This window comes from Tamandua tetradactyla, chromosome 9 (assembly GCF_023851605.1).
Source record: "Tamandua tetradactyla isolate mTamTet1 chromosome 9, mTamTet1.pri, whole genome shotgun sequence".
NCBI classification, from domain to species: domain Eukaryota; kingdom Metazoa; phylum Chordata; class Mammalia; order Pilosa; family Myrmecophagidae; genus Tamandua; species Tamandua tetradactyla.
In genome coordinates, this window is record NC_135335.1 from 85,198,665 (window position 1) to 85,220,607 (window position 21,943).

The 21,943-nt window shown below is 34.7% G+C and overlaps 1 protein-coding gene across 11 annotated transcripts in view; it reads left to right on the plus strand.

The window, feature by feature from the left end:
* The window catches only part of SPEF2 (sperm flagellar 2), a 221,590-nt gene that overhangs the window by 104,060 nt on the left and 95,587 nt on the right, over positions 1–21,943 (plus strand). For all 11 annotated transcript variants that reach the window (XR_013157929.1, XM_077116961.1, XM_077116958.1 and 8 more), the window contains 5 exons: positions 6,136–6,232; positions 7,245–7,402; positions 12,063–12,212; positions 15,518–15,592; positions 21,185–21,333. Coding sequence is in view for 10 of the 11 variants with exons in the window: in XM_077116961.1 (XP_076973076.1) it covers positions 6,136–6,232; positions 7,245–7,402; positions 12,063–12,212; positions 15,518–15,592; positions 21,185–21,333 (629 nt within the window). In the remaining variant the exon portion in view is untranslated. The remainder of the gene's footprint in view (positions 1–6,135; positions 6,233–7,244; positions 7,403–12,062; positions 12,213–15,517; positions 15,593–21,184; positions 21,334–21,943) is intronic.

Here is a 21,943-nt window from a genome sequence, read left to right on the forward strand (position 1 = left end):
TCTTTGAATCAGTGAATATGCCCATTTACAAATAAAAGTGGAAAGAATTCATTTCGGCCTTTCAAAGAATTATGTAGCTGAGCACATTTCTGTCTTGCTTTGACTGTCAGTGTTCAGCATTGCAGGAGCAGAGAATTCTTTGCTAACTACAAATATCTCTCTCAACCCTTCCATCAACTAAGCACCTCCACTGGCATAGAGGTGCCCTTTGTGAAGCCTGCAAAAAACCTGGTCGAGTTTTTTATAGCTATCTGGCTCATCTTGGTGGATCACTCTAGTAAAGGACATAAAAAACAATCTGTGTTGCAAGCAAGGATCTGGTAACATTCTTCCACTGAATATGCTACATTGTGTATTAATTCGGAGAATCAGCTATAAATAAGTTTGTGACTCATCTTGGGGGCTGAATGTTCTTGCAAACCTCCTAAATACATCATCTATTTAACTATTTTTCATCTTTGAAATGAAAGTATTACTTTATTCCAAAAATTAAATACATATGGAGTAAAGCACATATTATTGAAATCTGACTTTGCCATTGAACTTGGAAGGTATTTGATTTTGAGAAAAGTGCCTCATTATTCAACACTTCAGTTTCACAGTCAATGTAGTAGATGCCTCCTTGTATTATTTTTGAGGATTAAATAAATGTTGAACACTTAAGATAGAGCCTAGCACATGATATAAGCAAGCAGGTAATACATCAGGAAAAATTGTGAAAGATTTTGAAATGAAAAGGTTACTGGATATTCTTTCATAGAAGGCTGGGTATTATCTTTTGGACCCTTTCTGGTTATTGATCTTATAAGATTCTGTGCCTTTCATTGGCTTTGATTTGGCGCTTCTATAGCTCTGTAAATTGTAGGTAACTGATAGCAATGCAAACGAGTCTTGTCTATAGAAGTGCAAATGAATTTTTAGTTGAAATTCAATTTATTTCCACCCTGTAGAAGCTATGATTCCAATTATTATATGCTCTACAAATGCTAATTAGTTTTTCATATATTAACAAATTCATTTCAGCATTCTTGATTGCTGTAAAAATGTCTATGACTCAGTCTCATCTGAACTGGTTGTAACAACTCACCGGTTCCCTCATTTATCAAAGGTTTGAATGATGTCTTTGACATGTATTCATTTTATATTTGTATAAGAGTTATTTCACCTTTAAAACAAACACCTCTGAACAAATGGCAACATTTTATAACCCTTTGTTACTACCATTACTACTACTATTAATACGGTAGCAATCAGAGCTATGTCAGCTGTTGAGGTTGCTTAAATTGGATGCTGTCCTTCAAATCTCAAAAGGAAGAATATATTTCTGTCCATACTAGGAACCATACTGACTGCGATGGTGGTTCTGCTTGTTCAGCCAACCTCTCATTACTACCCAAGATCTAGCTGAGCACCAGCTGAGCACGCTGCCAGTCCATGGCCATCGGGGGCAGAACAGACCCTTGAATTTGGAAATTCCCCTTTCTCTACTAGTCAAGAGAGGTTTTCTTTTTTGTCAGATTTTATGTACATATATACATAAGTAGTCTTATTCTGCACCCCTCATATTAGTCTTAAAGCACAACGTGACATAACTTTTTGTCATATATTTCTGACTGCGCTTTTCTGTGTTTGAGACATACTGAAACAAATGCTGTATTAGGGACATCTAAGCCATGAAAGGTAGTATGAAATCATTAATTTTAAGGTTCTTAATTGTTTTGGTTAGAACTAAATACTAAATATGTCCACAACTTTGAAAATGAAAATACAGCTGTTGTATTTAAGTATTTTCCAATTAATTAATTATTTTTTTAAACTCTGTATCAAGCAAGGAAAACCCTCCCTTCTCCTTCATTCCCTGATAATCTCTGTTTTACTTTCTGTCTTTCAAATTGGCCATTTCTAGATAACTCGTATAAGGGGCTTCATATAATATTTGGCCTTATATGCCTTGCTTATTTTACTCAGCACAATGTTTTTTTGTTGTTGTTGTTTTGCATGGGCAGGCATCAGGAAATGAAAGCATGATGTTTTTAAGCTTAATCTATGTTGAAGCATGTCTCAGAACTTCATTGTTCTTTATGCCTGAGTAATATTTATTGTATGTGTATATGTACAACATTTTGTTTATTCATTTGTTGATGGACACTTGGATTGATTCTACCTTTTGGCTACTGTGAATAATGTTCCTATTTACATTGATGTACAAGTATCTGTTTGAGACCCTCTTTTCAACTTTTTGCAAGTATATATTTATGAGTGGATTCCTGGCAATTCTATATTTAACTGTTTGAGGAACCACCATATTGCTTTCCACACTGACCATCCCATTTTATATTACCACCAACAAAGCACTAGATTTCCAATTTCTCCATGTTCTCTCTAACATTTGTTGTTTTCCATTTTTTTACTTTTTAAGTAATAGCCATCCTATGGCTGTGGTACCTCATTGTGGTTTTGATTTGCATTCCCTAGTGGCTAACGATATTGAGTGTCTTTTTGTGTGTTTATTGGTCATTTGTATAGCTTCTTTGGAAAAAAGTGTCTATTCATGTCTTTTGCCCATCTTTAAATTGAACTGTTTGTCTTTTTGCTGTTGATTTGTAGTATTTCTTTATATATTTGTAGGATTTCTTTATATATTTCTTTATATATTAAACCCTTATCAGATTATGGTTTCCAAATATATTCTCCCATTCTGCAGGTTATATTTTTACTTTCAAGCACTTTTATTTTTACTTTGATGCACAGAAGTTTTTAGTTTTGATGCAGCCCCATTTAACTATTTTTTCTTTTGTTGCTTTTGCTTTTGGTATCATATCTAAGAATCTATTTACATATCCAAGGTCATGAAAATTTTCCCTATGTTATCTTAAAAGAGTTTTATAGTTTTAGTTGTTATATTTGGGTCTTTGATCCATTTTGAGTTGATTTTTGTATATAGTGTAAGACAGAAGTACGATTTCATGTTTTCCTTGTGAATATTCAGTTTTCCCAAAATCATTTATTGAAGAGACTGTAAAAATCAACTGCCCGTAGGTGTGTTCATCTTGGACTTTCAGTTCCATTCCATTGGTTTTTATTTGTCTATCCTTAAACCTGCCATACTGTTTTGTTTACTGTAGCCTTTTGGTACATTCTGAAATGGGGATGTGTGATTCCTACAACTTTGTTCACCTTCTTCAAAATTGTTTTGGCTCTTCAGGTTCCTTAACAGTTCCATACAAATTTTTGAACTGGCTTTTCCATTTTTGTCAAAAAAGATTTCGGGAATTTTCATAAGAATTGCATTGAATCTTTAGATTGCTTTGAGTAGTATTGCTATCTTAACAATACTAAGTCTTTCAATTCCATGGATGTTGGCTGAACATGGGAGAATGCTTACAATCTTTCATCATTGAGTACAATGCTAGTTGTGGGTTTTTGATGAATAGTTTTATTACATTGGGAAAGTTCCCTTCTATTCCTATATTTCTGAGTGTTTTATCAAGAAAGGTGCTGGATTTTTAAAATGCCTTTTCTGTATTTATGAGATAATCATGTGTTTTTTGCTCCCTTCATTCTGTTTATGTGGTGTGTCTTAGTCAGTGTTCTCCAGAGAAATAGCACCAATAGGAGATAAATATTTTTTTATAATTTATAAATTTATATATTGTTTGTATACTAAAATATTTATTATAGGAATTGATTCACAGTGTTCTCCAGAGAAATAGCATCAATAGGAGATAAATACTTTTTATAATTTATAAATTATATAAATTTAAATATAATTTGTATACTAAGATATTTATTATAGGAATTGATTCACATGTTCATAGGAATTGGAAATTCCAATTTTGTAGGGTAGGCTGCAAGCTGGAAACTTCAGAAAAGATGATTCTGAAATCTGGCACATCTGACTACTCTACTGCTTTTTAGCCAGTGCCCTAGGCCATTGGTCAGCCTGAGAGGGAGGACTAGTGGTTATAATATGGTGAGAAGTAAAGAGAAGTTTAGAGTGCAGACTGTGGTGATTCCCCGTGGTGGTTTATAGTGACTAAGGAAGCACCTGAAGAGGGACTTCTGGGGTTGATAATCCTCATTTCTTGATCAGTCTGCTGGATGTTTTTAGTTTGTAAACTCATTAAGCTGAATGTTCGTGCATGTATACTTTTTGGTAGTGATTATATGCAATTAAAATCTTAAAAGGAAGGGCATAGTATGGCATAGGATTGACTAGACTAAAACCCCTTCTTTACCATTTATGAACTGTGTACTTTGGGGCAAGTTACAGAAGCTCAATCCTTCTTCACAAAAAAAATCCTTCTTTTGCTGTGAATACAAAATAGCATATGTGTAAAAGCGTTTGAGAATTGTAGGCTACATGTTAGCTTTAAATGCTACAGAGGACTAAAGAAAGATAGGAACTGAAATATGTCCAGTAGCTTTGAAGATTTGGTGAACAGAATGAGAAGTTTCAATGGAGTGGTAGGGAGAAAGATGGATGGCAGTGGGTTGAAGCACGAATGGCAGATGAGAAGGTGAAGGAGGGAATGAAGATAACTCACAAGAAGCTTCGCTCTGAAAAAGGAGAGAATCATGACAAAACAGAGTATTTATTATTTTGCTTTTTAATTTTTTTGCTTTCTTCCTTCCTTCTTTCTTTCCTCTTTTCCTTCCTTTCTTGAAACCTTCTTACTTTCTTTGTGTTAAGAAAGGGAACTACATGGAGTTAAGAGCTCAGCTGATGTTTAATCCAGGGAATTAGTCAAGTTATAAATTGCAAAATTGTGTGTTTTTCTTCAAAAGATGTCTACCAGTAAAAATGTAGTCTATGATTAGAGAGATGTGTAAGTTCATATAAGATGAGGGTTTTTCAGGTTTGTAGCAGAAGGGCAAGAACACAAATTGAAGTTGTTGGGTAGGGAGAGAGAAATTCAAGGTCTCATTCCTGCAATTTGGGTTTTCTAGAAAATAAAGTGAAGTCAGGGTAATGGTAAATTTGGAAAAAAAATGTAGGAATTTAGGGACTGGTTGGCAATGAGGAGATTCATCTGCCTATAAGGCATTTCTGCAAGGACGAATGTTTGTAGCAGGAATACAGGTCATTAGGGTTTCAGATATAGAGCCATTCAGAGTGTTCACAAAATCCACTGTGTCCATGGGAACAAGTGTTGGAAGTGGAGAAAAGAAAAAGGAGGGAATGCATGGGTAGGTTTTGGGGAGAGAGGAATGCTGATTCATATGCTCAAGTCATGACAAATATGACCATGAGATAGTACATGATATCTCTGAGAAGGGCCCCCACAATCTTCTTTAATAACCCATTCTGATTCAGTAATCTTTGGGTTTTATAAATAACCTAAAAACATTATTCTGTATTCTAAATCCATTTTCTCTTGTTCTATAATGAATGTAGATGGAGAACAACTGATTGCTCTATCCTGTAAGCGTCCTTCATTTTCTTGAACACTATTAATTCACTCTTCAACGTTCTCTTACATTCACTGAGTAATTCTAACTCCTTTTAATCTAATTCAAGGCTTTTTTTTCCCTCTTTATTACTTTCCATTTATTCTAAGTTCATGAGTATTCTGTACTTTGTACCTGGAATAGGACTCAATTAGAGCTGTTGAGATGCATTTCATTTTTGTTTTGTTCTTTTGTGTTCTACTTCTTTCTGTATCTTCTGTAAAGAGATCTTAAAGTCAGAAAACAAAGATAATTTTTTAAAATTTTATTGTGAAGTAATACCAGCAAATAATTATTATGTATACTTGACTATTTTTACAGACTCTGTGGCCTCCACATTATTTTATTCTTTATTTTTATACTACATGTTGATTTTGCTAATTCTTTCCAAATTCATTTTTCCTGATGACCTGTCATTTTTCATTCTCATCTGCTTATAGTCAAATTTAAGATGCTCTACATTGAAACTAAAGTTCTTTTTAATGTTATAATTTTTCCCATTTTTCATAATTTTCAAGGAAATATTGAATTCTGATCCCTATCATCATCTTCTTAATGAGTTTTAAATAATATTGAACCAAGGACAGGATGATATTTGGCATTCTTGCTTCAGGACATTTAGCAGTTTGTAGCAACTTTGACTGCTTTCACAAATTATCTGACTAAGGAATTTTCATACCATAGCTGAAGCAATTTCACAGGAAGATATCAGTCAACATGTAGCTGCCACAGACCAAGATATGGATGAGAACCAGACTTTACGAGATCAGATACAACACAGGTTAGTTCAAACTAAATGTTCTGCTTCTTGTTTCTCACCCTTTAAACAGAGTGGCAGTTAGCCACTTTAGAATCATCAGAACTAAAAAAAAGATATAGTTCCTATCATCCAATCTTTCATAAATAAGGCAAAATTTAGTACATTTGACATTGATTGAAATATTTATGTGTTAACTTTCATATTCAAAGCACAAGCTGTACTACTCAAGAAAATTAAATCAGGTGACATATCCCCCCAAGATTAAATGAATTTAACAAGTTCATTGTGCAGACTCCTAAGTCAGCCTTCATCAAGCCAATACCAGTGAAGCTCATGAAATTTCAAAAAGTTAGGCATCAGCTATGGAGTTCAGTTCTAAAATCACCTCTGTTTTTGCTGTAACAAAGTTGTGCAGTGTTTTTTGGTTATGTGCAACTTGTCTGTTAGGAAAAGAAAATTTAGACAAAATTAGATAATTTCATAAAACCCTGAGAAGTCTAAAAATGTGAAATGAGCAAAGGAAGAATAATTTGAGCTACATTAAGGCTGCCTACTTCCAAGGAGTAAAAAAAAGTCTCAAGAATACTCTTGAGTCAAGCTGCTGAGTGGGAACCAGTACTCAATGATCTCCTCAATTTCTACCTGTAAGAGAATAGGGACTACAGTGAGTGTCAGAAGAATACCTAGTTACTCCGCTGCAGGCATAGGTGGCCATCAGTCTTTGGCATCTGCTTATATTTTCACTTAGAAAGTCTGAACTTGCACTAAAAGTTGCCTGAAATGGTGACTTTCCAAATGTTCTTATGTTCTTTCATATTTCCCCAAAATCATGTCTTAGTGGCTTTAAAATAATTTCTTTTTTAGTATAAAGTGAACCGTATTCTGTTGCCTCTAGATTTCTTACAGTTGCTTTTACAGATTCAATTATTTTCGCAGCCTAGTTTTTCATGATGTATGTCAGATAAACCGTTTTGAATGTCACTACAATATTTCAATCAATATGTGATATTAACAAACTATTTTTATTTTTCAGAATCATAGGCTTCTTGGACAACTGGCCTTTGTTGGAGCAATGGTTTTCAGAGCCACAGAATATTTTGATAAAAGTCAATGCTGAAGTAGATAAAGAGTCTTTAAGCCAAAAAATAAAAGAAATTTTTATGGCTGAAATAATGAAAAAGAAGAATAAAGGTAATTTATTAATTTCTTTTTAATTTTGGATTTATGTAACTAAAATGTGTGATTTTTTAAATTATTTTTTATTATTTAAAAAAATTTTTTTTTACATGAGTAGGCACCAGGAATCAAACCCGGGTCCTCTGGCATGGCAGGCAAGCATACTTGCCACTGAGCCACCGTGGCCCACCTAAAATGTGTGATTTTAATGAGGTTAGGAGGAACTAGTAATGTGATTGCAAAACTCTTATTCAGACCATACTATCTACAAGTGTGTTCTACCTTTGATTTTACTTTCTGATGCATACCTTTCTGAACCAAAAAAAATTATTTCTTCCTTTTAAACTAATTTAATTAAAAAACAAGGAATGTCAGATTTAATATTAAGGATGTTATAGAGAAGAGTAAAGATTTCAATGCATTAACTTTAACATTATAATTAAATATTAAGTGAATTCTCTTTTTGGGATGGAACTCGAGGCAATGTAATACCCCCCCAGATCTACCTGTATAGATGTTAAATTGTTAAATATGAATTATTTATTTATTAGCCTGTTTTGGACATTCACATTAAACCATCCCAACTGTCTTCTTCTTTCATTCGACCAAATAATAATTACCCGTTGACTTGTCATAATAATTTTGAAACTTATAATTGAAAGGGCTCTTAAGTTTATAAACTGCAAATACCAGACCTCCATTGGTATTTTGTCTTTGAGAAATGATTTAGGAAAGAAACATTTCCCTTTTATTTATCAATCATTCCTAATTATATTGACAACTGTGGTCTCTTGCTATGTAAAAAGGGTCAAAGTTAACAATAGCACAAGGAATCTAAAATTGCCTTGGTGGCATACTTACTGTCTCCTGTCACTAGACTGATGACATAACTACCAAAAGTATCAGTTAGTTGACACCCAAACAGCCCAAAATATAAGTCACAATCACCAGGGGATCCAGAAGCTCAGACAGACTCCTACATCTGAATGTCTGCTTCCCAAACCACCCAGATAAAGTTTTCAGACAAAACAAAAACCAATTCATATATTATTTTAAGAGGCTTAATATATTAATTAACAGTCAGAAACTAGACAGAGAGGAGTGAGGAAGCTGCCACCATAATCATATTAAGGACTGTTGGTTGGGACGCTCAGTTGATTGCGTTCCACTTCTTGATTCCTAAGACATTCTGAAATCCACTTGAAACTACAAGTTAGAATCAGTTTTCTAGTTATCAAAACTGATTTTGATTTCTTATAAAATTTTACATTCAAATCACAATTACATTAGCAAACAACTGCCACTTATTTAAGATTTATTTTCCAATCATTTAATTAATTTAACTAATATTTTATCATTAAAACAATAAACATTTGCTTAGCCCAGTGCTCTGTATTAAACATCTAGATGAAACCTAAAAAATAAGTGAAAGGATGAGAAACTTCTCTGTATATTCTGACATTGAAAAATTGCCCAGAACATACCATTAAGTAGGGAAAACAGGTTAGAGAATAATATGTATAAAATACACTCACTTCTATTTTATAAAGTATGAATGTATATGTTCTAGTTTGCTAGCTGCTGGAATGCAATATACCAGAAACCGAATGGTTTTTAAAAAGGGAAATTTAATAAGTTGCTAGTTTATAGTTCTAAGACTGAGAAATGTACCAGTTACAACAAGTCTATAGAAATGTCCAATCAAAGGATCCAGGGAAAGATACCTTGGTTCAAGAAGGCCGATGAAGTTCAGGGTTTCTTTCTCAAGTGAGAAGGCACATGGTGAACACAGTCAGAGTTTCCCTCTCATCTGGAAAGGCACATGGTGAACAAAGACAGGGATCCTCTCTCATCTGGAAGGGCACATGGTAAACACGGCATCATCTGCTAGCTTCTTCTCCTGGCTCCCTGATTCATGAAGCTCCCTGAGAGGGGTTTTCCTTCTTCATCTCCAAAAGTCGCTGGCTGGTGGACTCTGTTTCTCGTGGCTATGTCATTCTGCTCTGCTCTCTCTGAATCTCTTCTTCATTCTCCAAAATGTTACCTCTTTTATAGGACTTCAAAAATGATCAAGACCCACCCAAATGGGTGGAGACATGTCATCACATAATCCAGTTTAACAACCACTCTTGATTGGGTTACACCTCCAGGGAGATGATCCAATTACATCTTCAAACATGTAGTATTGAATAGGGATTATTCTGCCTTTACAAAATGGAATTTAGATTAAAACATAACTTTTCTAAGGGACATACATCCTTTCAAACCGGCACAGTGTATTAAGTATGTATGCACAGAAAAGAGTCTGACAGCATATATATGATGCTTAACAGACAATTTTTATATTTATTTGTCTAAATTCTTGAATTTTTTTAATAAATTATTATTTATTTTTATAATAGAAAAAGACTAATTTTCACTTTGAATAAATATCAAATATAATGAATCCTCAGTTCTTGCTGAATTAAAAACAATAATATAAGGGCAAAAGAAGCATATATGAAATGGAATAGATGTTCAAGAAAGCAAGTGTTCGATGCCAGTGGTAGTCAGGAAAGCTGTGGGCATTTGCAGTGCGGAGAGTTGGAAAAGCCTGGGGTGGTCAGAAACATGAACTTGAACCTGAATTGTGCTTTGAAGGAAGGGAAAGGTTTATAACAACAATAGTAGACTAAAATAAAACATGCAAACCAGCCATGTCCTGTTCCTCAAGCCATGTCCTGTTTCCTCTGCCTGGAGCTCTTGTTTGGAATATCCACAGGGCTCACCTTTTTCAAGTCTTTGCTCATATGCTGCCTCAGTGGGCCTACTCTGCTAAGCACTGTATGTGAAACTTAGAAAGTTGCCCACAGATCAACAATTCCATCCTGACCAAAAGGGGGAAAAGAAATGTAACTAATAAAGTATCAGTGGCTGAGAGACTTCAAATAGAGTTGTGAATCTACTCTGGAGGTTGCTGTTATACAAGCCTCAGTTAGACTTTGCTACCTATCCTAACCTGCCAACCCCTAACCAGGACACATTCCAGCCAATCCTAAAGAACACCTAGGGCAGTATATAAGATTCCACAAGGGTTCCATGCAGTAGAGTAACTTGACAGAAACCTACAACCTCCAGATGAATCCCTGGTCCAGATAGGTCCTGAAACCTAGAAGGCCCAGCCTATCTAGAACATCAGATAGTTCCATCTCCCTACACCATATTAGTGACAGACCCTTCCAATAGAAAAAAAGTTAGAATGGTCATAGCCCAAACACCCCTAAAGAGAAGGATGGAAAGATCAAAGGTGATGGTGGAGTGATACAGTGAAAATAGGACTTAACAAATGACTATGAGTACTGAATCATTAAATTGATATCTCTTTTAGTCTCCAGTATCTTAGAGCAGCTAGAAGTAAAAACCTGAAATTGTGGAGTTGTAACCAATGTCAAACTCTGAAATATGTTCTACAACTAACTGTGGTGCTGTGCTTGGAAATTTATTGCTTTTTTTGCATATATATTATTTTTCACATAAAAAAAGAAGGAAAAAAGTCAATTGTGATGATAAAAAATATATATATTTAAGCCTTCTATCCTCTTATATTCTGGAGCAGCTAGAAGGAAAAAAATCTGAGAGGATCATTTCATGGTAGCCCATGAAAAACTCTGGGATTTGTCCTGTAGCTACTTGTCGAAGAGTACTTTGAAAACTATTGCTTTTTTATTTCTTTGCATTGTATATATGTTATACGATACAATTAAAAAGTTTTTTAAAAAAAAATTTGCCCACGGCACTCCTGATACTCCCTTATCTGTTCTATTTCTTTTCTCCATGGCATTTACCATGCCACCTTCCAATATCTTTTGGAAATTCATTTATTCACCATCATTATCATTTGTCTCTCACCACTAGAATGCAAGCTTCATCAGATCAATGAGCTCTTCTCTGTTTGGTTTTCCTATTGCGTCCCCAGAGTCTAGAACTGTGCCTAGTGGTATTTATTGTAGTGGCAACTAGCAGCAGTAGAGCTTTTACCATATTATTAAGGCCCTTTCTTTCCTTCAAAGCACAGTTCCAGTTCAATGTATATTTGTCGTATGAATGACTAAATTGCCAACAGTTATTGAGAACTTACATACTCCGTGCTGTTTTAAGAGCCTTATATGCACTTACTCATTTAACTTACCACTGCATGTTTCTTTCCCCTTCCATTTCCTCCCATCCACACCTCTTCTCTTACTCTGCTCTTCACTTCTGTATAAGCTTTTTCCATCTTATTTCTCCACTGGACATTTTGAAATTATCCTTTATTTTCTTATTTCTCTTTATAAGCTATTTCAAGATCATTACTTTTACATTTGGTGTCTCCTCCCAAACTTTATCTGCCTTCTCCATAAACATATATACTCTCTCTCTGTCTCTCTCTGTCTCTCTGTCTGTCTGTCTGTGTCTCTCTCACACACACACACACAGACACACACCACCACCACCAACAACAACAACAACCACACAAGGCAAGGAAAATTCTTTTTCTGATCAGGCTGAAAAGCCTTAAAATCACAGCTTTAAGGACTGAATTTAGTCTTAAATGAGCAAGAGCGATTTCATGTTGATTTAGGTATGTCTTAATTCAAATGAAATAGTAGCAGTCTGATCTCCCTAAAAAAGTTCTATTGTTATTATCTTTTTGAAGTTAAACAGAAATTAGGAGAAAAGGAAGCCGAGAAAAAAGAAGCATCCCTGGCTGAACCTCCACCACCTCTACCCCCTCCTCCTCCTGAATTAGAAAAAGAGAAGGAAATTCCTGCTCATAAAGAGCCTACAAAAGGAAAACCACAATCAGGTGATTGACCGAATGATTTATAGTTCTGTTTGCCCATTTTTTTTATTTTCACTTAGAGAAGAGTTATAAATTATAGCACCCATCTACTTACCTACTTTAAGCACCTCCAGTCATATGAAACAAAGCAGAGAAGGCCTTTTGGTTGTCACATAGTCCAGGTACTTGTAGGAGGGAACATGAAAGTTCCATGTGCACATGTACTGATTAGAGTAAGAATACAGATGAAAAGTGGAAGCGTACTAAGGGCTGCAAGATGTAATTTAGAGCAAATCAAGGGCATAGACATCTGTTTGCTGCACTGTAGAGTTTTGTTTATGTCACAAGTGAGAACATTGTAATAAAACAAGAATTAGTACAGCTGGTTGTCCACAAAATAAGAGAATAAATCAACAGCATTGCCAGAAGCTAGAATTTGTATGTAACTATAAATCTTCAATGCCATGTCATTATGAAAAGAAAGAAACAGGCACCTGACATCTGAGTAAGGTTATACATTTACAGATTTATAGATAGAGATTCTGTATGGAGAATATATTTTATTCTTAGTGGTCCTTAACCACCAAGAACCATGAACTTAGCTTTAAGGAGTAGAAAATGAATAGAATTGCTTGACAAAAATAAAGTGCTCAATTGTCATAATGGATGATACTAATAGAATGTCAGTATCAGTTTGATGCTGTGTATATGAAATAAATGTGTCTCTTGTTCCTGGCTTCAGCTTTATAAGTGACTGGCTATCCAGTTACCCAAGCTACCTGGACATTCTAGTTATTATGTCATAGCTGTATTTCTAAACTCCATAATCTTTCTGCCTCATGGAGATTTGAGATGGCCTCAGTTTTTAAACTCCATGATCTTTTTGCCTTATCAAGATTTGAGATGGGTCTCAGTTTTTCAAAACATTACATTTGACAAATTTAGTGATGTATATTATGATATATTAAAGACCATTTTCTCGAGGGCTTAACTAAGGTCAAAATGTACCAACTCCCAAACACGTCTCCATCATATGAACAATAAAACGCAAAGCTGTGAATTAAATATATACCCTTTTCCCACTACCTTATTGGAAATGAAAAACAATTTAGCAGTCTTGAGAAAAAAAGGGAACCTTGAAAATGCCACTTAGTAGGGGACACAGAGTTCCACAGAGGCTGTATTGTCCAGTACAGCCTTTATCTCATGGAGGTGGTTCTGCTTCCTCCCACCTGCCCCTCCTCTGACTTGGCTTGCTCACGATCCGGAGTATCTCTTTATTAGAGCCATTCTCTGAAACCAATCTCTAATTGTTTCTGTTTATGACACGTTTCAGTCTTTAAGGTTCCAAAGTTTGTTTCCCATTTTAAAATTGTATTCTTGAATACTGTGCATTGGAGAAATAATAAATCTATTGTTGCTTCAAAGAGTGGTTGTACCTGTCTCTTTATTCTACCAAGGGCAGGGCTAGTGCCTGCTCTTTGGAAATGTGCCTCATTGCTGCCTTCCTACAACATCATGTTGTTGGCAGGAAAAGTTCAGCGTGCATGGGCACTGATGGTCAGTAGAGTGACAGCTTTGACCCTGCAGCTCAGGGAAGCTTCATTAAGTGATTCCGGGGAAAGAAGTTTCCAACAAGTTTGTTTTTTATATAATTTTTTTAATGTCTTCAAAAGAGAAAATTGTGATAAGTTAAAGCCTGACACTCCTAAACAAGTCCAACACAAACATCCAATTTTAATCTTCTTCAGAAGTCGAGATGAAAAGAAAAGAGGAATTATTTGCTAACACAAAATCAGAGTTATAATGGGGTAAAGAAAGAGACATAGTATACCAAATACTAATAGTCATTTTATCCAGATATAGTTCTATATTTCATAGCTATCTGCTACAAATGCACTTGGGATGAAATTTGAAAAACTCCATAGTTATGTTCCATTAAAGGGTTTATTATAAAATCCACAACACAAGTGTCAGCATTGAATGTAGGAAGAAAGTTCTCAATGTGACAAAATATAACAGTACTATCCATCACTCCTGCTATTTAAGAAAATTTTTTGCATGTACAGAGTGTATGCTTCTCCCAGCTGAAAGTAGACTTGCCCACAATACCTTACAGGTTGTGTCCTATGTATTTCTCTTCTTGCCTTCTTTTCTGTCACCTTGTGTTAGAATTTAGAACTGGCTAAATATTTCATTGCTCAGTGTGTGTTTATTGAAGCAATCCCATCTGGAAGCTTATCTACGATTTTGATGACTGACATTTATCTACAAAAAAACAACTAATTCAAACATTTGGCTCATACTGGTTTTTGAGTTTTGTGGTTTAACTATTTTAATAGTTTAAAAGTGCTTTTACAGAGGTTATTAGAAGTGTCGAAGGTAGATCCATCATTGTGCCATCTAAATACATTATTCCTATGGATTCTTGGTAGTTGGGTCAGATACTTAAATGTAAGTGAAAGGTATAATGCATTTACACATACTCAGCTATCACTGCTGAATACAAAGAATAGGTCAGATGGGATTGCTCTGTCAATGGCATTTAATTAGCTGTACTTGTCCACCCTTCCATGAAGGAAAAACCTAGCCCAGGACATAGTGTGGAAAGTTCTTGAACTTGTTTGGTGAATAATGAGGGATTTAGCAAATTTTTCAAGGAACCAATATATTATCTGGAAAAATTTTTTGACCTCCAGATAATCCATTTCTAATTTTTCCCCTTTCAGTATAGTTTTGAACTAGATTCTAGGGAATCCAAGATGAATATAACTCAAATCATCTTTTGCATTACAAGTTGCAGTAGATGCAAGTTACAACGTGTAAGCCTCATATAAGGTTTTCATGTATGGTCAAGAGAAGTTAAAGGAGCCATCATATCAAAACGAATGTAGTTATTTAACACTTCTTCAAATTGTGGTGACACCATTCCCATTACACATCCAGTTGTCCTACTTAAGGACTGTTTAGTTGAAATAGATCCAAATAGAGCCATGTGCTTCAAATGGACTTGTGACTACATTTGGAAAACACCACAGCTATGCTCCATTAAAGAGTTTATGATCAAATCCACTACCAAATGTTTTTTAACACTAAATGTAGAACTGAACTTCTTAGTGTGACAAAACAGTACCGTACAATCAGTCAGATCTCTCATGCAATAAGTTTCGGTGCCTCTTGTGTCTTCAGATTACTTTTAACTCTCAGTTCAGTCCTGAACCATATTATGTAACTATTTGTGAGATTTAACATTAGATTTCTTACAAATCATATAGCCTACGGTACTGAAGAAAATCATAAATGATATTTGCGTATTAAATTTTGTTTAGAGTCCCCACATGGTAAGCAAGAACCTCTCCACGAAGGAAAAGGAAAGAAAAGTGAAACTTCACTCAAAAGAAAAGGTACAGCAGATAAAGATATGATTAAATATAATTCTGCATTTTATCTCAGTGAAAACATTTTTATTGCAGTATTCAGTGAGTACTTCTCTCAAGCTTTTGTAAATCATAACCCCTTGTCAAAGAATATAAGCTCAAACATTTGATTGCCTGGCTCTTCACAAAAGCCCTAATGAGAAAAGTGATGCTTCTGGGAAATAATTTAGAGAATCTGCAGGGCTCCCACTCACCACAGATATTATAGGTCTTATCCTTAGGCTAAGCTGTACCATCAGGAAGCTGCTTACTGGAGTGTATTTTCTTGGGCCGCAGTGGAATTTCTTAAACTAAGTATTTTGATATAAGGTCTTCAGCTTCCTTCACAACATAACATAGCAATGGAGGTGAAACAATACCACTTATTATGAGGATAATGAAAGTAGTATGCCCACTACATCATTCACTGGTGCCTACTTTATGAAATCCCAGGTGAGAAAATTCATTTAGGATCAAGGGACGGAAAATCTTTCTTCTTCTGAGGGATTAAAATATGAACATCTCTATGTGGTCACGTTTACCTTTCTGTTTTGGTTGTCTGAAAATTCAGAACCAAATCCATGGTGCAAGGGCCTATGACCTCAATATCTGCCTTCTAATTCCTTTTCGAGATTTGATCTTCTAGTTTAATTTATATTGTTCCAGACCCTATTTTAATTTGATCTATATATAACATAACATATTTAAATTTTGACTGTTTCTGTGAAATGATATAATTTTTGATAGGAGGTAAAAGAAAATCCCAGACTATATCATTCTAATGTTATTAATTTTTATTTTTATGTTGAAACTGCTATAGCAACCACTTAATTAAAGATTAGCATACAATTATAGATACATAGAGCTGACTTTTCCCAGAGTGCATTTAAATTATGCAGCCCGTGAAGGGTATTCCTTTCTTTAGCTTTTCATCACAAATTGCCAATGCAGTTGCAGTCCAAGAGTGTACAATATTCACAAAATTAAGTGGAGAAGGATCTCTTTATTTTAGCATTTAAAGATATAAACCATGATTCTCAAAGGGAATCTCACCCTATCCTTCTCCAATCGTATGGACATAATGAGCTTATAGAACCAGAACCATTTGGTGAGTTAACACTGAGATAAGGAAAATTTAAGTAAAAATTTAAGGGCTACAATTAATATTCAGCTTTCACCTCTTTACTAATATAAAAATAATGTTTGTGATTTACAGTTTTCATCTCTTGATTTCTTACTGTGATCAAAAGCAACATAGCTCAATTTAACTAATTCCAAGGATTTTCAAAAGTCTTTTACTGAAATAGTATTTTTCAAAATACTATCTGAAACAAGCATATAGTTTCAAGTTTAAGTGAAATTAAATAGTTTAATTGAATTAACTATAATAGTTTAAGTGAATTGAATAATACTATTATGTTTTTAAATATGAGTTTATAATTAATCTATTTCTCAGCATTTAATTTTTTTCTTTTACTGGAAGTAGAAAAAGAAAATTGGCATCAAGGTAAATAGAAAGCAATCTTAAAATCTACTTATAAGCCAAGAGAATAGTGTCAAAAGAACTGCCATAAAGTTTACAGAATTCTAAATATCAATCTGACAAACACTTATGAATATGACATGCATCAATAAATGCTAAAAGGCAATGAAATGTAACTTAGGCATGGGCCTAAGTTGAAATTCTAGCTCTGCCATTTACCAAATAGGTGGCCTTGAGCAACATTATCTTGGTTTGCCACATCTCATCTGTAACATGGGGTTATATACATGCTCATGTGGCAATTGTAAGAGATAAGTAAATATGCAACAACTAGGCAGAAGAGAGTCAGGGTAAAAGTAAATACTAAATAAAGATAGACTATTATTATTGGCCTCAGACCAAGTAGTCCTTCAGATGTGGGCTCAAAGAGGAATACTTCGCGAAGTTGTGTTAGGCAGTTTCCATCATTTATCTATACTAAGTCATCTACAATAACTATAATTATACTAAAACTAGATACCATAAATGATCCTAGATAACTAGTCTACCCTGAGCTTTGCCAAAATGGCTTCTCAATAGTGGTTTAGGGAACAAGCTAGCTTATAGTCCATCTCTAGCTCCTACTTACACTGGCCCCCTTCTCTTCCTGGGCATTTTATTTCAGACTATTCCATTTCTTAACTAAAAATTTCATCTTATCCATCTTATTCTGAGTTTCAACTCTGGTTCCTGCTGTTTGCAGCCCAGGCTGCCATTAGCACTATCTGTTCACAAAAAAAGTTGATTTTTGCCCAACATGGTTGGCCCCTAGGCTATAAGAAAATAACCAATGTTAATTGATCTTCTGCTACTCCATAATGAAGCTGTTAAAATTAAAGCTGGTCACTACTAAGAAATCATGTGGGATTGCAAAGTAGTAATCATGCCTTTCTTTTAAAAGAACAGCAATAAATCTGGCTTTCTACTTATTTAAACTTAACTTTTCCTCCTGCCTGTAATCCCCCGCCTCCCTGAGTATTGTCAATTTAATTTGAAACTGTTCTAGTTTTCTTTTCTTTTATGGATTATAAAATTTTGTGTTGAAAGCTTCTGTCATGTGGGACTATGCCTGTAGGTTTGGGTTGTACCTCCCACATATCTGCTAAGGACAATTTTCATATTCAGCAGAGCACAAATCAATGAACGTGCTTCTTGCTGTGCTTCAGTAGGAGTATTCAAGCTCCTGCCCAAACACATTTTTATGGGATAATTGTTAGCTCTTTTAAATACTATAGCTTTACTTTTTAACCCTTTATGAATGAGAAGACCAGGACTTTCCCAGCTTACTCTTAACGGCTGTCAATCATGACGTACGAATGAATATTTTTAGAAGATATTTTATTATTCTAACATATATAAAACATAACATTTGCCATTTAACCATTTCAAGTGTACAGTTCAATGGTATTAATTATATCCACAGGGTTGTACTACCATTAACACCATCTGTTACCAAAACTTTTTCAGCACCTGAAACATTAACTCTATATGCATTAGGCAGTAACTCCCCATTGGCTCTCCCACCCAACTCCCTGGGAATCTATAAACTAGTTTCTGTCTCTATGAATTTGCTTATTCTGGAATATTTCATATAGGTGGAATCATACATTGTCCTTTTATGTCTGGCTTACTCACTTAGAATAATGTTTTCAAGGTTCATCCATGTTGAAAGGTATCAAAAACGTTATCCCTTTTTATGGCTGAGTAATATTCCATTGTATGGATATATCACATTTTGTTTATCCATTCTTCTGTCAGTGGACACTTCTGTTGTTCCACTTCTTGACCATTGTGAATTAAGCTGCTGTTGATTTTGGTGTATAAGTATCTGTTTGAGTCCCTGCTTTCAATTCTTTGGGGTGTGTGCCTGGTAGTGTTCTGGTTTTCTTAATGTCCTCCCATCAATTGACATTGCTTACTCTTATTTTTGAATTAACTATTTACTTTTTTACTTTTACAGTTTGGTTACAGATTTTGACTTTTAATTATGTAGACCTTTATTGAGTTACTAATATATTAATTATTTTCTTTGCTCAAATTTATATCTCTATTTTTCATCTTTGATTGAACATTTCTTTACTGATAGCATTAATTAAATTACTCATGTCCTAAATTTGGTTTTTCTAATTCCTGATTTTATTTTTATTTCTAGCTCCATGGGCTTTTGTGTAATACCATCAGTTTCTCATAACTGGAAAAAAGATTGCTACACTTTGCCTTTTACTATGTGTCAAACATAGATTACTCTTCAAACCTTTCATCCATGATGATTCACTTCCCCAGGGACTTAGGGTCCAAATTCAAAAGAGAAATCAAATATCTTGGAAACTGAAGCCTCCATATACTCAGATGGGTGATACTTAAAAAGAATGCCCCCTTTTGAATTTAGATGATGGTAAAGGTTTTTTTCAAAAATAATATTAATTTTTTACCTGCTATAATATAGATACATTTTATTCATTAAAATCTATTGCCATTCAGCATTTTCAGTGTTAAAAAATAAATAAAAGTTGCTTGGAATCAAAGCACAATAGTTCAAGAAGATTTCCCAGCTCTCTTACTTTTCACTGAATGATTATGAGATTTAAGAGAAGAAAAACTCATTCCAGTCTCACATTTATTATTAGGAAGTCTTAGGAACTATCCTTAAAAAAAAAATCAGTTGAGCGGCTATTTTGTCACCACTTTACTTCACCAAAATTTGAGTCAATGGATGAAAATGTATCATACAGAAATATACGTCAAATTATTAGCATTTTTGGTTACTGCATGAACAAAAATATTCTTCAGGTTTTCTAAATTTTCAAAGATTTAGCTACAATTAAAGATACATGGATAATGGATACTGTTTTTAAATGTTTAAGTAGGAGTAAGAGTAACCTAAACTGCCCATGAAATGTAGTGAACTCTTTCTCCTCTGCTTATAAGCCATGTACTTTTTATAAGCCATGTATTTTTAACTAGCATAAAAGTGGAAGATGTATTTACTTTTCTAAGGAGCATTATCATCAAATAATATTCACGAAAGAAATATAGTTTGGGGGAAAGAAAGTGCTCTGGGTTTTAGAGGTATCTGTAAACTGCATCTGAAATCTAAATAATTAATCTGAAGATAAGTGGAACTTAAACTGAATTAATTTCTAAATTATGATAACCTTGATCCTTTCAGGAAATATTTGCACAGGGTCTTTCATACCATGATAAGGGTGCCACTTCTTCAATAAGTTTGGTCTAAATTGCCTTGTTAAAGTTACCAGGGAAATTAAAGTTTTTATGTCCTTTCTCAATTTTGAATTGAAAATTAGGCCTTTTTCTCTCCCTCTACCCTTCTTTTTCTCCCTTTCCCTCTATCTCTATCCTTCCTTCTCTCCATTTCCCTCTCTTCCCCTCTCTCTCTCCCATCTCCCTCTCTCTATTTTGCCTTAAATCAGCCAAGCTTAAGACACAACAATTAGCTTCATCTCTACATCCTGACTATAGCAAGAATCAGTTTCCTACTTAGAAATCCTGTGTCAACTACAGGGAATGTGGGAATGTTCTGGAACTACAATGTCCAATTTTCTTCCTTCCCCACATCTCTCACCTACTCTGGCCAACTCTTAAAATAACCTCCCCCTCCCTACCTCTTCACCTGGGCTCCAAGGGATACCAAGAATATCATTCAGGTTATAAATATTCACTTTTTCTCGTACAGATTGGGAGTTTGTCAGCTTTTGCAACAGTAAATGAAATACTTTTTACTCTAGAGGCTAGACTTTATATGAGCAATGTGTTCAATTGTAGAAGCAAGAACAGAGATGAAAATGATAGTTGCTTTTCAGAGCCAGTTGGGCAAGAAAAGTTGAATTGCTTATAGAGAAAAACAGCCTATAAATGGTTCATTTGGTGGCTGTGGGAGGACGAGATTTTTTAATTTTTTATTTGGTAAGACTGTCCAAGGAACATGGACAGTAATTAATCTATTGCCTGAAGTTTATTGTAATCATAGATTTATTTACCCATGAGAATCTGGCCTGTATATCTAATTGTAGTAGAATGATTTAATATGCATGTTTAAGGTTCTCCTAAAGGGAAATCTCAAGGAGGAAAAGCACCAGTAAAGAAATCACCTGTTGGCTCTGCTGATACGTCACCTGCTCCGATACTGCCACCACCACCTAAGCCAGGATCGGAAGAATGGGTCTATGTGAATGAACCAGTACCTGAGGTATGACAGCTTAGAAACAAGCACTTATAGAAACCAATCTTTTCTCCTGTTCTTGGTAAGATTCGCGCTGTTATTTGCAGCCACCAGAAAGCCTTATCATTATAGCTGAAATAATTTTTAGAGATTACTAGTTGAACCACATCTCATCCTTTCTCCTACTCACTTGAGTTTCTGAGTCATACTTCAGACTGCTGCTGAGTGTTAAAACTGGGAGAAATGGGTTCTATGAGGACCAGTTTTCTCCCCCAAGGACAAGCAGAGATTCAGTTTCCTGGAAGAATGACTTGCCCAAAACGCATATCCAGCAAATTATAACCCTCTATCAATGTTCTCATGCCCACATCATAACGCTTTTAAATGAAGTTTAACCTCTGACTTTTTATAAATAAGAATTTTGTTTGTTTGTTTTTAAAGCTAAGCCCATAAAAGACAGCTGTCTGGACTGAGAACTTTAATGGTAACTCTAGGGTAAGGCAAGGAGCTGCCCCAGGTGAGTTCTTGAGGCTCCATCCATTTCTTTGTGCAAAGTCCAGTCTCCATGTAGGCACATACGATTGTTTTAACAGATAGTAGGTCATAGAAAAATCACACAGAATGTTCATTCCTTCAA